The sequence below is a fragment of the Oncorhynchus nerka genome, linkage group LG6 (genome assembly GCF_034236695.1).
Source record: "Oncorhynchus nerka isolate Pitt River linkage group LG6, Oner_Uvic_2.0, whole genome shotgun sequence".
In the NCBI taxonomy this organism is placed as follows: domain Eukaryota; kingdom Metazoa; phylum Chordata; class Actinopteri; order Salmoniformes; family Salmonidae; genus Oncorhynchus; species Oncorhynchus nerka.
Genome location: NC_088401.1, coordinates 21,491,695 through 21,506,537, shown reverse-complemented (window position 1 = coordinate 21,506,537; position 14,843 = coordinate 21,491,695). Strand labels below are relative to the sequence as shown.

Sequence of the window (14,843 nt, the reverse complement as noted above, 5' to 3'; positions counted from 1 at the left end):
GTCAATGCATTTTCTCTATTGTTTATGATGGTAGGCCACTCTGGTAGGCCTACATTATGATCAAATAGCCACAGTAGCTTATTTGGCACTGTTACAATTGTAACAAAGCGGGTACAGCCTCAGTGTTCACAGTAAACACACGCTGGAAGTTGCACAGAATTTTCACAACTTTCAAGTTTGCGCTCAAGCAGACCTGAAATTTGCTCAGCGCCAAAATAAAGTAGAGGGAACATTGCTCATGATCATCTTTATTTTAGATTGATCAAATATTAGCTGATTAGAACATTTTGCTAGCATGTCATATGGGTGGATTTTGCTCATCGCTCGCGTAGTAGCGTGTCCTACTTCCGACCAAAATTGAACGCTGTGTTCTACTCCCTTCACAGAACAGCGCAAACTGGCTCTAACCAGAATAGAAAGAGGAGTGGGAGGCCCCGGTGCACAACTGAGCAAGAGGACAAGTACATTAGAGTGTCTAGTTTGAGAAACAGACGCCTCACAAGTCCTCAACAGTACCCACAAAACACCAGTCTCAATGTCAACAGTGAAGAGATCTTCAGTTCCTTGGGAATTTCTAACGTGGAACTGCCTTCATTTCTCAGAACAAGAATAGACTGACGAGTTTCAGAAGAAAGTTATTTGTTTCTGGCCATTTTGAGCCTGTAATCGAACCCACACATGCTGACGCTCCAGATACTTAACTAGTCTAAAAGAGGCCAGTTTTATTGCTTCTTACAAAAGTAATTTACAACATTAACAAAGATGTCTACATCTACAAGGACATTTCTAAGTGACCCAAAACTTTTGAACGGTAGTGTATGTGGCAGGGTCTACAGACAATCACAGTCTACAAAGGGAAAATCAGCAACGCCGCGGACACCGACATTTTGCTTCCAGACAAGCTAAAACACCTTCTTTGCCCGCTTTGAGGTTAACACAGTGCCACCGACACGGCCCGCTACCAAGGACTGTGGGCTCTCCTTCTCCGTGGCCAACGTGAGTAAGACATTTCAGCGTGTTAACCCTTGCAAGGCTGCAAGTCCAGACCGCGTCCTCAGAGCATGCGCAGACCAGCTGGCTGGAGCGTTTACGGACATATTCAATCTCTCCCTAGCAGTCTGCTGTGCCCACATGTATCACGACATCCACCATTTTACCTGTACCCAATAAGGCGAAAGGTAACTAACCTTAATGACTATCGCCCCGTAGCAATCACTTCTGGAATCATTAAGTGCTTTGAGAGGCTAGTTAAGGATCATATCACCTCTACCTTACCGGACACCCTAGACCCACTACAATTTGCCCCAATAGATCCAGACGATGCAATCGCCATCGCACTGCCCCATCCCATCTGGACAAGAGGAATACCTATGTAAGAAAGCTGTAGTCAATGAACAGCACAGCATTCAACACTGTAGTACCTACCCTCCAAGCTTATCATTAAGCTTGGGGCCCTGTGTCTGAACCACACCCTGTGCAACTTGGCTCTTCAGTAAGGCCATTCTACTTCCAATGTTTGTCTCTGGAGATCGCATGGCTGTGTGTTCGATTTTATATACCTGTCAGCAACGGGTGTGGCTGAAATAGCCGAATCCACTAATTTGAAGGGGTGTCAACATAATTGTGTGTGTGATCTATCTATCTATAGTGTACCTTGACACTTGCCTACTGCTGAAATGCTCTGAATTATTTGAGGAGCATGATAACGCTTAGAATTTATGAACGGCCTGTTTTGCAATTCACAAAAATGTCATTGGCGATCAAAGCTACTCTATCATTACTAACTATATCAGTTTCACTTGCTGTGAAATCTTTACAAAGTGGCGCAGCCAAAAACGCAATGTGGCACAGTGACAATCTTACTTTGGGAAAACCCTAAAATGGTGACCCTATCTTGATTTTAAACACTTAAATAAGCACTTCAGATTTTAGCTTTATTTCCCGGGACTCAAGGGATACATTTTCACTACTCCCGGTATTGAAACTTGGTAGAATTTTTTGAAAAATATGTATCCCTAGTCTTAAATCTGGCTTGATATCTGTGGCTGGTTGGGATAGGGGATGAGACATTAACAGCGTTTTTAACTGATTCAAAGGACAATGATAATTGCATTACGTTCAGCTCCATTGATCATTAATTCTGGCAGTGCTATGACACTGTATCAAGGACAAGTCGTGCTCATTGACATTGTAAATCCCCACCATTCTCTCCCTCGGTAAGAAAGCGTCAGGGTAGAAGTTGCCCTTTGGCTAATGCACAAGAACTGGCTGTTCGAGCCCACACACACACACGCCAGCCTGACACACAATCTCTCCCTCTCTCATCCCCACCGGATAAAGCCTATTCCAGGATTTGGGGAATGGTAGTCTGGAGTCAGCCATTTTCCCAGCCCAGGAAGCAGTAGGGTACTGGGGATGAAAGGCTACTGTATACTCCCCCTGCCACAACATCTGTATATGCCTTAATAAAAATAACTATATTATACTGTTGTTGATTAGGGCGTGCAACGGAAAACATTTCAAAACATTTTTAAACACTATGCAACAGAAAACGTAGATTAGGGTTTCAGGGAATTTTCTTCCATTTGTTGCCTAATGAACACACTCCCTTTAAGGTTACAAAAGGCTGTGGATGGGGGGGATGGAGGACGATCAAACACCGATGGGGCTCTGACATGCAAACAAACCTTATATCAAAAGCTCCATCTAGGAATTTAAGAGTGGTGACATTTCCCTACTACAGTGTTTATCCCAACTCCAGTCCTCAAGTAAATATTGTTGTGCACACCTGATTCTACTTGTCAACTAATCATCAAGCCCTTGACAAGTTGAATCAGGTGTTTTTGTCTGGGGCTATGACAAAAGCGTTTGCTGGTGGGGGTACTGCAGGACCGTCGTTGGGGAAGACTGCCCTACTAGACCCATCCCTCAGCTTTATAGCAAACAGAGATGCAGGGCTGCCGTTGGGCTCAAAAGCGAATTACAGATTGTGCCTTAAAGGGAACGCATTCCAAATGGAGGATTTGGTGGTGAAGGATGCAATGAGGGTTGGCCTCGTAGGCCCGAGCCAAAAAGCCTAATATGCAATCTCCTATCCCTTTTCCTCCACTTTCTCTCCCTCTCGTGTTCGTTCTCATTTTGCTCAGCTGTGGCTCGTACCTGTCTGAGCACATTCCGCACATAAATGTTATGTTCGGCATGAAAACGCTGCTGCTTTAAAAAGCTAAATAACCTTCTGGAGGTTATGGACACGTCTTGTAGACAATTTGATCATATGCAAATCTTTTGGCCCCAAATATTGGCCTTTTATTTTCACAACCATATGTATTTCCATTGGAAATGAGTAAGCTTTTGGAGAGGGACTGATATGAATGACATATATGCAGCTTATTTGTGTGATATCAACAGCTTTTCCGTGTGTTCATTTACCGTAAAGAATCAAAGTGTTCAATCAAAAAACTACATTTGTTGAATCAGGCCAAACTGTTCGCTAAAGAATCCAACCATTGAGTATCCACGAGGCTTTTTATAATGAGTCATATTCATCAGGGTACACCGTAGGAAAACGTTTCAAAACGTTGTGCAACGGACAACACTCCTTTTCATGCGTAGTGAACGCAACCCCAATTTTTCTGTCTTATCTAAACCAAGCCCATTTCCCACCTTGGTGGTTGATGAACGTGCTGACTACGTGTGTAAATACACTGTGGTCTTACTCTCTCTCCCTGGGACAGATGCCTCTCATTAGACAGAGTAGTGTTTCATTAGGCCTGTGATTACTTTGGGCCTGTCAGTCAAAATAACTTTCAATTAGATCACCTTAACGAGACCCTAATTAGCAACTACACACACATTCAACACACAGGGAATTAGAATATAGAGAACGATGCACGAATCAAAGTATGCATGCATACCTACACACAGAGGGAAAGAAGGACAAACACAAAATTGTTATTTTTTATTTATTTAACTAGTTAAGTCAGTTAAGAACCAATTCTTAATTATATTGACAGCCTACCCCGGGCAAACCTGGATGAAGCTTGGCCAATTGTGCGCTGCCCTATGGGACTCCCAAACGCATCCGGATGTGGATTCCGTCCCTGGATTCGAACCAGGGACGGAAGTGACGCCTCTAGCACTGAGATGCAGTGCCTTAGACCGCTGCGCCACTCGGGAGCCATATCCACATGTAATCTGTCATGAGGTCACGCACCCCCTTACACAACTTTTCATCTTATCAACAGCCAATACAACATGCAGGGAGAGTGACAGTTCATCCTTGTCTCGTTAGGATACCTTCTCTACCATCTCCTCTGATCTCTCCAAAGCGGTGATTCATTGTGATCCTATTCAGGCCAAAACAGAATGGGGTCTGTCCCCAGACCACCTTAACACTTCTCTCACACAGTCCACCTTAACACTGCTATCACACAGTCCACCTTAACACTGCTATCACACACGCTTGTTATTGTTTTCATTCTTCAGCTCCCCGTCTAGACCTGGCACGGCGCCAGCCCTGGACTGACTGACCAATCATGGGGCTCCAAAGAAACAATGCATTTGGGCCACGTTGTCCCCGTCAGGAACCTTCCTGGGTGAGAGCATTACGTCACCGCCCCCTCAGGGAGGGAGGTGACACTCGATTGGGTGTCTTCTGACGGGAGGTCTTTGTCAACAGTGGATCACGTGAAGCTGAAAATGAAGAGAGAGAGAACATAGAGAGCAGGGCTAGAGAAGCTAGAAGGGCCTGCCAGTGAAATTCTCTCTTCCTTCATGGATTTTTATCCTCCACCCCATCCACCCCTCAGTCCCTTCCACCCCTCCAAGTAACTAATCACTGGGGCCATTTCAGCACCACAATAATTGACCCAAATTGAAATTGAGCGCCTGGGTTCATTAGCATGCATTCACTTATTTGGGTCACGGTACTCCATCTATCTTTCTCCCTCTCTACCTACATGCCTCAAACAATGCACAATGGGGAGACCACTAATTTAGTTTGATGGAGAAACTTGGACACAGGGGTTAATCTGTTTCCAGCCAGTTAGAGGCAAAGCCATGGGTCGAATTCATTAGAATACAGCGTGGCAATAGGTTTCGCAATGTAAATGGGGGAATTTGCAAGTTCAGATAGGCACCAAACAGAAGGAAACAGACAAACATTGAGGGACTAACAAATATAACCCTTAACAATATTTCAGCGTAATTATTTCACTTCTTTAGGTTCTTTGGCTTCTCTAGTGTGAGTCTGGGAGAAGTCTACTGTCTATAAACATAACAAATATACTTACACATTTATTTACCATTTCCAAGCCACATATTTGATCAGCAACAGGTACAGTAGGCATGTTTACGTGTGAACACATGCTCACAATAAAACAAGGTGGCCGCCTCAACCTAAGTCATGCCTCCACCTCCTCAACCTGAGTCATGCCTCCACCTCCTCAACCTGAGTCATGCCTCCACCTCCTCAACCTGAGTCATGCCTCCACCTCCTCAACCTGAGTCATGCCTCCACCTCCTCAACCTGAGTCATGCCTCCACCTCCTCAACCTGAGTCATGCCTCCACCTCCTCAACCTGAGTCATGCCTCCACCTCCTCAACCCGAGTCATGCCTCCACCTCCTCAACCCAAGTCATGCCTCCACCTCCTCAACCCAAGTCATGCCTCCACCTCCTCAACCCAAGTAATGCCTCCACCTCCTCAACCCAAGTAATGCCTCCACCTCCTCAACCCAAGTAATGCCTCCACCTCCTCAACCCACGTAATGCCTCCACCTCCACAACCCACGTAATGCCTCCACCTCCACAACCCACGTAATGCCTCCACCTCCACAACCCACGTAATGCCTCCACCTCCCACAACCCACGTAATGCCTCCACCTCCACAACCCACGTAATGCCTCCACCTCCACAACCCACGTAATGCCTCCACCTCCACAACCCACGTAATGCCTCCACCTCCACAACCCACGTAATGCCTCCACCTCCACAACCCACGTAATGCCTCCACCTCCACAACCCACGTAATGCCTCCACCTCCACAACCCACGTAATGCCTCCACCTCCTCAACCCACGTAATGCCTCCACCTCCTCAACCCACGTAATGCCTCCACCTCCTCAACCCACGTAATGCCTCCACCTCCTCAACCCACGTAATGCCTCCACCTTCTCAACCCACGTAATGCCTCCACCTCCTCAACCCACGTAATGCCTCCACCTCCTCAAGCTACGTAATGCCTCCACCTCCTCAACCTACGTAATGCCTCTACCATATAATCATCAACACCTCCATGTGGCATGTAAAAAACAATCACTTGAATGAACTAACACTGACAAGTCTGTATGAAAGATTCTATGCCTGTTCTGTTACCTACTTGGCAGCGTATACCTCCTTGGCAGCGTGTACACCCACACAATTCTGAAGTAAAGTAGACACCTTTCCTGGTGCAATTTCCTGGTGCAATCACCTCTCCAACCAAATCAATGGCAATAGTGATAAGGTGGAGCCTTGAAACTGGAGGTCGACCGATTAATCTGAATGTTTTCATAACAATCGGAAATCGGTATTTTTGGGCGCCGATTTTGCCTATTTTTTTTTACACCTTTATTTAACTAGGCAAGTCAGTTAAGAACACATTCTTATTTTTCAATGATGGCCTAGGAACGTTCTACCTCGTTCAGGGGCAGAACGACAGATTTGTACATTGTCAGCTCGGGGGATCCAATCTTGCAACTTTACAGTTAACACGTCCAACGCTCTAACCACCTGATTACATTGCACTCCACGAGGAGCCTGCCTGTTACGCAAATGCATTAGAAGCCAAGGTAAGTTGCTAGCTAGCATTAAACTTATCTTAGAAAAAACAATCAACGACTGTCATCGCTCCAATGTGTACTTAACCATAAACATCAATGCCTTTCTTAAAATCAATACACAAGTATATATTTTAAACTTGCATATTTAGCTAAAAGAAATCCAGGTTAGCAGGCAATATTAACCAGGTGAAATTGTGTCACCTCTTGCGTTCATTGCACGCAGAGTCAGGGTATATGCAACAGTTTGAGCAGCTTGGCTCTTTGCGAACTAATTTGCCAGAATATAATGTAATTATGACAAAACATTGAAGGTTGTGCAATGTAACAGGAATATTTAGACTCATGGATGCCACCCGTTAGATAAAATACGTAACGGAATAAACTTTTTGTTTGAGGTGATAGATCAAATCCGGAAACTAAGGCTCGTATTTCTGTGTGTTTATTATAGTTAAGTCTATGATTTGATATTTGATAGACCAGTCTGACTAAGGGGTGGTAGGCAGCAGCAGGCTCGTAACAGTCAAAGGTATATGGTTTAGAGAGAAATAGTCGACGCGTTATAATTCCTGTAATAACTTGCGGCTGAACTTGAAAGGGGTTCCTTCGTTATTTTACCGTTCATGTCTTCCATACGGAATGTCTTGATCTACTTCAAATAAGGTCTGTGTTTCGTGCAGGCTTAAACCGCCTCAGCGTTTTGATACCCATGTAAATCTCACTAGGATAAGGTAACTTTTGTCAACATATTTTCATAAATCCACTCTACAATTTTTTTTTATCTTCGCTTATATTTAGCCAATATTGATCAGAGTTACCTTGTCCTATGGATATCTACACAGTTATAAAATTGGCAAGGTGATGTAAGCCTACACGAAACACAGACCTTATTTTAAGTGAATCTAAAAATATCCTATGGAATAAATGAATGAAGGAACCGCTTTTCAGATTTTGCTAGAAGGTGTCATGGGAATTATGACTCACACTTTGGTAGTCAATTCTTACCATGCCCATTATTAAAATAGGATTTCCTGCATATAGAAATTACAGTGTTTGTTTTCAACATTCATCACAGGTAACTTAAAATCAATTTTTATTCAAACAGTTGAGAGTATTTGTCTCCTAAGCAGACTCTTCAGAGCTATGCGTGTGTGTGTTCTGAAACTTCTTAACTGGGAATACTGAAGACCCATGAAAGCTGGTGGTTCGTTTTAACATATGTTCTCATGTTATTTGAGACCAAATTGATTTTATTTTTGTATTATATTAAGTTAAAATAAAAGTGTTCATTCAGTATTGTTGCAATTGTCATTATTACAAAAATGTGTGTATATGTGTGTGTGTACAGTGGGGCAAAAGTATTTAGTCAGCCACCAATTGTGCAAGTTCTCCCACTTAAAAAGATGAGAGGCCTGTAATTTGCATCATAGGTACACTTCAACTATGACAGACAAAATGAGGGGACAAATACAGAAAATCACATTGTAGGATTTTAAATTAATTTATTTGCAAATTATGGTGGAAAATAAGTATTTGGTCAATAACAAAAGTTTCTCAATACTTTGTCATATACCCTTTGTTGGCAATGACAGAGGTCAAACTTTTTCTGTAAGTCTTCACAAGGTTTTCACACACCGTCACAAGATTTTCTATGGGGTTGAGATCTGGAGACTGGCTAGGCCACGCCAGGACCTTGAAATGCTTCTTACGAAGCCACTCCTTCGTTGCCCGGGCGGTGTGTTTGGGATCATTGTCATGCTGAAAGACTCAGCCACGTTTCATCTTCAATGCCCTTGCTGATGGAAGGAGGTTTTCACTCAAAATCTCACAATACAAGGCCCCATTCATTCTTTCCTTTACATGGATCAGTCGTCCTGGTCCCTTTGCAGAAAAACAGCCCCAAAGCATGATGTTTCCACCCCCATGCTTCACAGTAGGTATGGTGTTCTTTGATGCAACTCAGCATTCTTTGTCCTCCAAACACGACGAGTTGAGCACTGCAGGATTTGAGTCCCTGGCGGCGTAGTGTGTTACTGATGGTAGGCTTTGTTACTTTAGTCCCAGCTCTCTGCAGGTCATTCACTAGGTCCCCCGTGTGGTTCTGGGATTTTTGCTCACCGTTCTTGTGATCATTTTGACCCCCCGGGGTGAGATCTTGCGTGGATCCCCAGATCGAGGGAGATTATCAGTGGTCTTGTATGTCTTCCATTTCCTAATAATTGCTCCCACAGTTGATTTCTTCAAACCAAGCTGCTTACCTATTGCAGATTCAGTCTTCCCAGCCTGGTGCAGGCCTACAATTTTGTTTCTGGTGTCCTTTGACAGCTCTTTGGTCTTGGCCATAGTGGAGTTTGGAGTGTGACTGTTTGAGGTTGTGGACAGGTGTCTTTTATACTGATAACAAGTTAAAATAGGTGCCATTAATACAGGTAACGAGTGGAGGACAGAGGGGCCTCTTCAAGAAGAAGTTACAGTTCCTTGAGAGCCAGAAATCTTGCTTGTTTGTAGGTGACCAAATACTTATTTTCCACCATAATTTGCAAATAAATTAATAAAAAAAATCCTACAATGTGATTTTCAGGATTTTTTTCTCTCATTTTGTCTGTCATAGTTGAAGTGTACCTATGATGAAAATTACAGGCCTCTCATCTTTTTAAGTGGGAGAACCTGCACAATTGATGGCTGAATAAATACTTTTTTGCCCCACTGTATATATAAAAAATAAATTTTAAAAACGGTCCGATTAATCGGTATCGGCTTTTTTTGTCCTTCAATAAATCGGTATCGGTGTTGAAAAATCATAATCGGTCGAACTCTACTTGAAAACGGTCATTACGTTTACAGTGAGTCGATCAGACATTTCTGCTTCCCTCCCAGTTTAGGTCCTAATTTTTTTTATTATTTTTTTTATTTTACCTTTATTTAACCAGGCAAGTCAGTTAAGAACACATTCTTATTTTCAATGACGGCCTGGGAACAGTGGGTTAACTGCCTGTTCAGGGGCAGAACGACAGATTTGTACCTTGTCAGCTCGGGGGTTTGAACTCACAACCTTCCGGTTATTAGTCCAACGCTCTAACCACTAGGCTACGCTGACACCCTAGACTAGTATGATGTACTTAGCTAACACTTTCTCCCAAAAAACTTGCAACTCTTGGGTCAAAGCTGGGGAACGGGAATTTGAGAGACTCAAAATGGATTCAAGAGAATTAATACCACTAAGAGAATCGACATTGCCAAGTCAAGCCATCATAAACACCACCATCACAGCAAAATCAGCAGTGTGAATAGCCATTGAAAGCTGAACAGCCATTGTAAGCCAACCCAACAACTTTTTGCGTTACCCAACAACTACGTTACGCCAATGTTTGAGCCAACTTACTTTTTAAGGCCCCTCCCGCCGTCGCGCTGCCCTTGGCTCTTGGTGTCGTGGTGGTCATCTTGGAAGTCATCTTCGTGATAGTCATCATCCTTCTCCGAGCTGCCTCGTCGGTTGCGGATGTGCAGCGGCACATAGCCCGGCGTGGGGCCAAACACCATCAGGTCGCCCTGGCCCAGGAAACTCCTCTCGCCACAGTAGCAGAAGGCACACAGCTTTTCACTGCAGGGGACACATAGGAAAGACACAGGATAAGCAATGGGTAGTGTTCATTAGGCACCAAAACAGAAGAAAATGGACTGAAAACGAGTGACTTGTTGCAAAACGTTTCAAACATGTCCCTGCACTCTGTACCACTTATTCCCAAAACTGAAACCAAAATAAGTATTTTTTTTTAAATGGGTGGGGCTGGTAGGGAAACACTGCCCCAAAAACAAGTTCTACCTACGTACCAACAGGGGTTGAAAATCGTTTGACAACACCCACACACCGAGCAGCAATATTCTTTCAATCTGATACAGGTTGGCAGCACGTCAGCGTAAGGTAAATGTTGACAACTAAAACAAACAAAAAACTTTTTTTTTTTAAGGAATTACAGAGAGATGCAGTTTATATTTAGATATTTGTTTTGTAAATTACTGTACTTTATTCTAAATCTATAACTACTGTTCCCTGAAAGAGGGAAACGAGGTACAACTATGGAGAGTCGCATTGTGACTTCGGTTAAAGAATCTAAAATCACGCCTAAAATCCACGCCTCACTGGAAGCCCCACCTTCCACAGGTAATAAGCGTGAGGCTCAGATTCATTCCTTCAATTCAATACCGCTCTTCACCGAGGCCAGAAATGGGTGGCACGGGGCCACGTTTCCCTCCTTCAGGGAACAGTAGTTATGGTCATAACATTATGTTCCCTTTCAGCAAGTCAGCAATCTGGGTATTGCACACGGCAAGCTGCCTAGTTTCCCATGTCCCAGTCGTAAGCACCCTGTGGGCTACACTAGGAGCAGTGACATCCAAGCAATAAAACCTGAAAATTGTATGGTGACGCCCAACTTGTCGAAGGACAAATATCTCCAATAGTCAACCCTTTAAACGATGCTCAAGACACTGCCAGAACTCTTGTGGAGTGGGCACATACACCACTAGCTAACCTTCGCCCCTGTATGCCAGGTAGACACCGTCCACAATCCAATGGGAGAGACTTCGAGATGGTGACCGCCCAGACAAAAAGTCTGTTAAATGTACATGTGTAAAGCTCGCACCGGACACAGGGCATGTAACCTTGCTCTTCACAAGCAAAATGACAAGCCTCACTTGGTTTAGGAGTTAAGATGCTCTCCGGTAACCGGCTTGCACCAGTTACTGGTTTTAAATTATGAACACCTGCTCTTTCCATGACATTGACTGACCAAGTGAATCCAGGTGAAAGCTATGATCCCTTATTGTCACTTGTACAATCCACTTCAAAATCAGTGTAGATGAAGGGGAGGAGAAAGGTTAAAGAATGATATTTAAAGGATATTTAAGCCTTGAGAGATGGTTTGTGTATGTGTGCCATTCAGAGGGTGAATGGGCAAGACAAAAGTTTGAAAAACCTTTGAACGGGGTACGGTAGTAGATGTCAAGAACAGGTTTGTGTCAAGAACTGCAAAGCTGCTGTGGTTTTCACACAACAGTTTACCGTGTGCATCAAGACTGGTCCACCACCCAAAGGACATCCAGCCAACTTCACACAACTGTGGGAAGCATTGGAGTCAACATGAGCCAGCATCCCTGTGGAACTCTTTCGACACCTTGTCGAGTCCATGCCCTTACGAATTGAGTCTGTTCAGAGGGCAACGGGAGGGGGGTAGCAACTCAATATTAGGAAGTTCATGTTTTGTACACTCAGTGTATTGTTCAATGTTATAGATAAAATAAAATAAATTGTTATTCTAAAGCACTTGTTTTTGCCGTGGTAACGCTTTGGTATCAATTACCGTGATACTAAACCTGGTATCGAAGTCAAAATTCAGGTATCGTGACAACACAAGTAGTCGGATGTACCTGCACAAAAACAACATTTTTAAATCAGCTCCAGCTTTTTCTCCATCTTCTTAAATAGGGAGCCAACATGCTTTCAGCACTTTTATTTCCATGACTGATCAAAACACATTTTATCATTCTCTCTCGTCTCTCTGCAGCAGACATATAGAGAGCAATATGTTTGGAACAGCAAATCTCACAATCGCAGTATCAAATCACAAAACCTAGAATTGTGAGAATCGCAATACATATTACATCGTGATAACATCGTATGGTGAGGTCCCTGGCAATTCCCTATTAAACAGTGTTGAGTCTTTATTATTTTACGACAATGGCATGCATGCGCGTGTTAGAGTTTTGGTGCCAGACCTTAGCCCGACGGAGCCGAAATGATACATCAAGTTAGGGTCGGATAGGGCCAGTTCTTCCATCAATAACTAGGATACGGGCAGGGCATTACTAAAATTTTGAAGCTGAGCCATTTGCTCGTGCTCTGCTGCGCAGTACAGTCATATATGACAAAGAACATAACATGGTGTCAGAAGTGCATCAACATCGTCAAATAGAAAACAGGAGAGATTATTTCACAGAAAATAGTTTTGACGGAGATTAAAGTGACGAAAAGTAGCTAACTGCAGCTCTCTCATGTCTCGTCATTGAGCAGAGCAGCCCAAGTGGAGCCATTGCTATGAATATTCACAGACCTAGAGCTGCCATGGGCAAGCAGCGCGCAGGGAACAAATGACAGACAGAGAGGAGCAGCTAACGGATTTACTAACGGAGGAAATCATTTCTGATTTCTGGTGGTGCCGGGCCTTAAATTTTAGTAGTGCTGGGCATGGGTAGAGTAAGTCCTGAACATCGTGACATGGGTAGGGCTCGGCTTAAAATTAATGCCGTGCAGGGCTCTAGTGTGTGTGTACGATGAGTGTACATGTGTCTGCGCCCGTCTGTGTGACTTCCTGCATCCCTCCACATGTTGCCAGAGCCTCTCTACTGTACACTAGCGGGAACACAATCTCTACTAATTGGAACTAGAAAGAAAAAGCCATCCCCTTGTTCCTCTCACTCTCCCCCTCCCTTTACTAATTACAATAGCAGCCCTGCAGTCTGCAGGCTACCCCCGATGGCCCCGAGTCCTCTTTACCCAGCCTGCTTTTCCCTTCTACCCACAATCCCCAGCTCTCAATTATTTCCGCTGCTTGTTCCCCTCCCCCACCTCGACTTTCTACCTCCCTCGCTCACCTTCCCTGCACGCCTTCCCTTCCCCATCCCCCGTCCCCACCATGGTGGCTCATTCAAGCATGCAAGCACACACATCCTCTCCTCCCGCACACTCTCTGAAAATACCCTGTCCCTCTTTTCTTTTGCTTGTTCCCTCTGTCTGTCGCTCTCTCGCAATGCACACATGGGCCCACACTCATTTTGTTGGGTTGCACAAACACCTATACCCACTGTGTGTGCGTTGAGACATAAATATACACACGCTTTGCCCTCCATCCACTGTTAACCACACACACCTCTCCCTGGACTCCTCACACACACAGCTGTGACTCAGCGTGTCATAGTCATTTTCTCACTCACCAATGCCCTCTCATTTCTATCCTCTCCTTCTCTATTATGTGACTACACCCCCCCCCTCTCTCCTTCGCACTCTCCCTCCCTCTGAGAATGGCCAGAATGTCAGTCTTACTCTGCCTCTCTTACTGGAATCTCATTTTCCTTTTCCCTGCCGCCATCTCCTGATTTGCCTTATTCTGGCCATCTGGCACGCACGCACACTCTTTCTATGTCACTCTCGTCCCCTCACCCTACTCAACTCACATAGTCTCTTCCTCTTACCGGACTTTGGCGTGCTCCAAGGTCGAGGCGGAGGATCCTGCAGAGTCCTCCGACACGGAGCGCTGGAAGAGTGGGGAGAGGGGTCTGTCGTCCCTGGGGCTAGGCACCATGATCTCCTCCTCGACATCCAGAACTAGCTCCTTAACTTCTGTGGGAAAAAGAGGGGGTAGATGTTATACTGTTATTTATTCAAAATGTGGGAAACCACAATCATAAAGCACTTAGTATATCTACTAACTATAACCGACCATTTAGTCATTGGACAGCAGTAGTGCTCACTACCAAATTATTCAAACTAGCAAAATCCAGGGTGACCGTTGACTTGTTTCTCTTTGGAAACACAGTAGACATAGGCAATAACACCTTATTCAGAAGAAACCTGGTCTAGTTTCACTCAGGACTCTTATGAACACATTTTATTGTGACACACACAACTTGTCAGACTATGCAAACACAGAGTTCTTTCATTCCAAACCATTGGTCTTAGTTTGGCATAGACAAAGAAAAACAGAGTTTTGCTGAACAGCAAAAGGATTAGTCCTAACCCCTCACCTGCCAGTCAAAGGCTCGGTGCAACTGGCATCTCTAGGTTGTGTTCATTAACCTGTCTGGGAACGGGGTTTCGCTAACAGCCAGTGAAATTGCAGGGCGCCAAATTCAAACAACAGAAATCTCATAAATCAAATTTCTCTAACATACAAGTATTAGGCACCATTTTAAATATAGAATTTTAGTTTATCCAGCCACAGTGTCTGATTTCAAAAAGGCTTTACAGCAA

At 44.2% G+C, this 14,843-nt stretch overlaps 1 protein-coding gene across 1 annotated transcript in view; it reads right to left on the bottom strand.

The window, feature by feature from the left end:
• The window catches only part of LOC115131040 (uncharacterized), a 74,935-nt gene extending 60,629 nt beyond the window's left edge, over positions 1-14,306 (bottom strand). Inside the window, exons 1-2 of the mRNA XM_065019057.1 lie at positions 14,066-14,306; positions 10,200-10,418 (exon numbers count right to left, since the gene is read on the bottom strand). Of these exons, the coding sequence (XP_064875129.1) occupies positions 10,200-10,418; positions 14,066-14,175 (329 nt within the window). The 5' untranslated portion in view covers positions 14,176-14,306. The remainder of the gene's footprint in view (positions 1-10,199; positions 10,419-14,065) is intronic.
• Between the last annotated feature and the right edge of the window lie 537 nt (positions 14,307-14,843).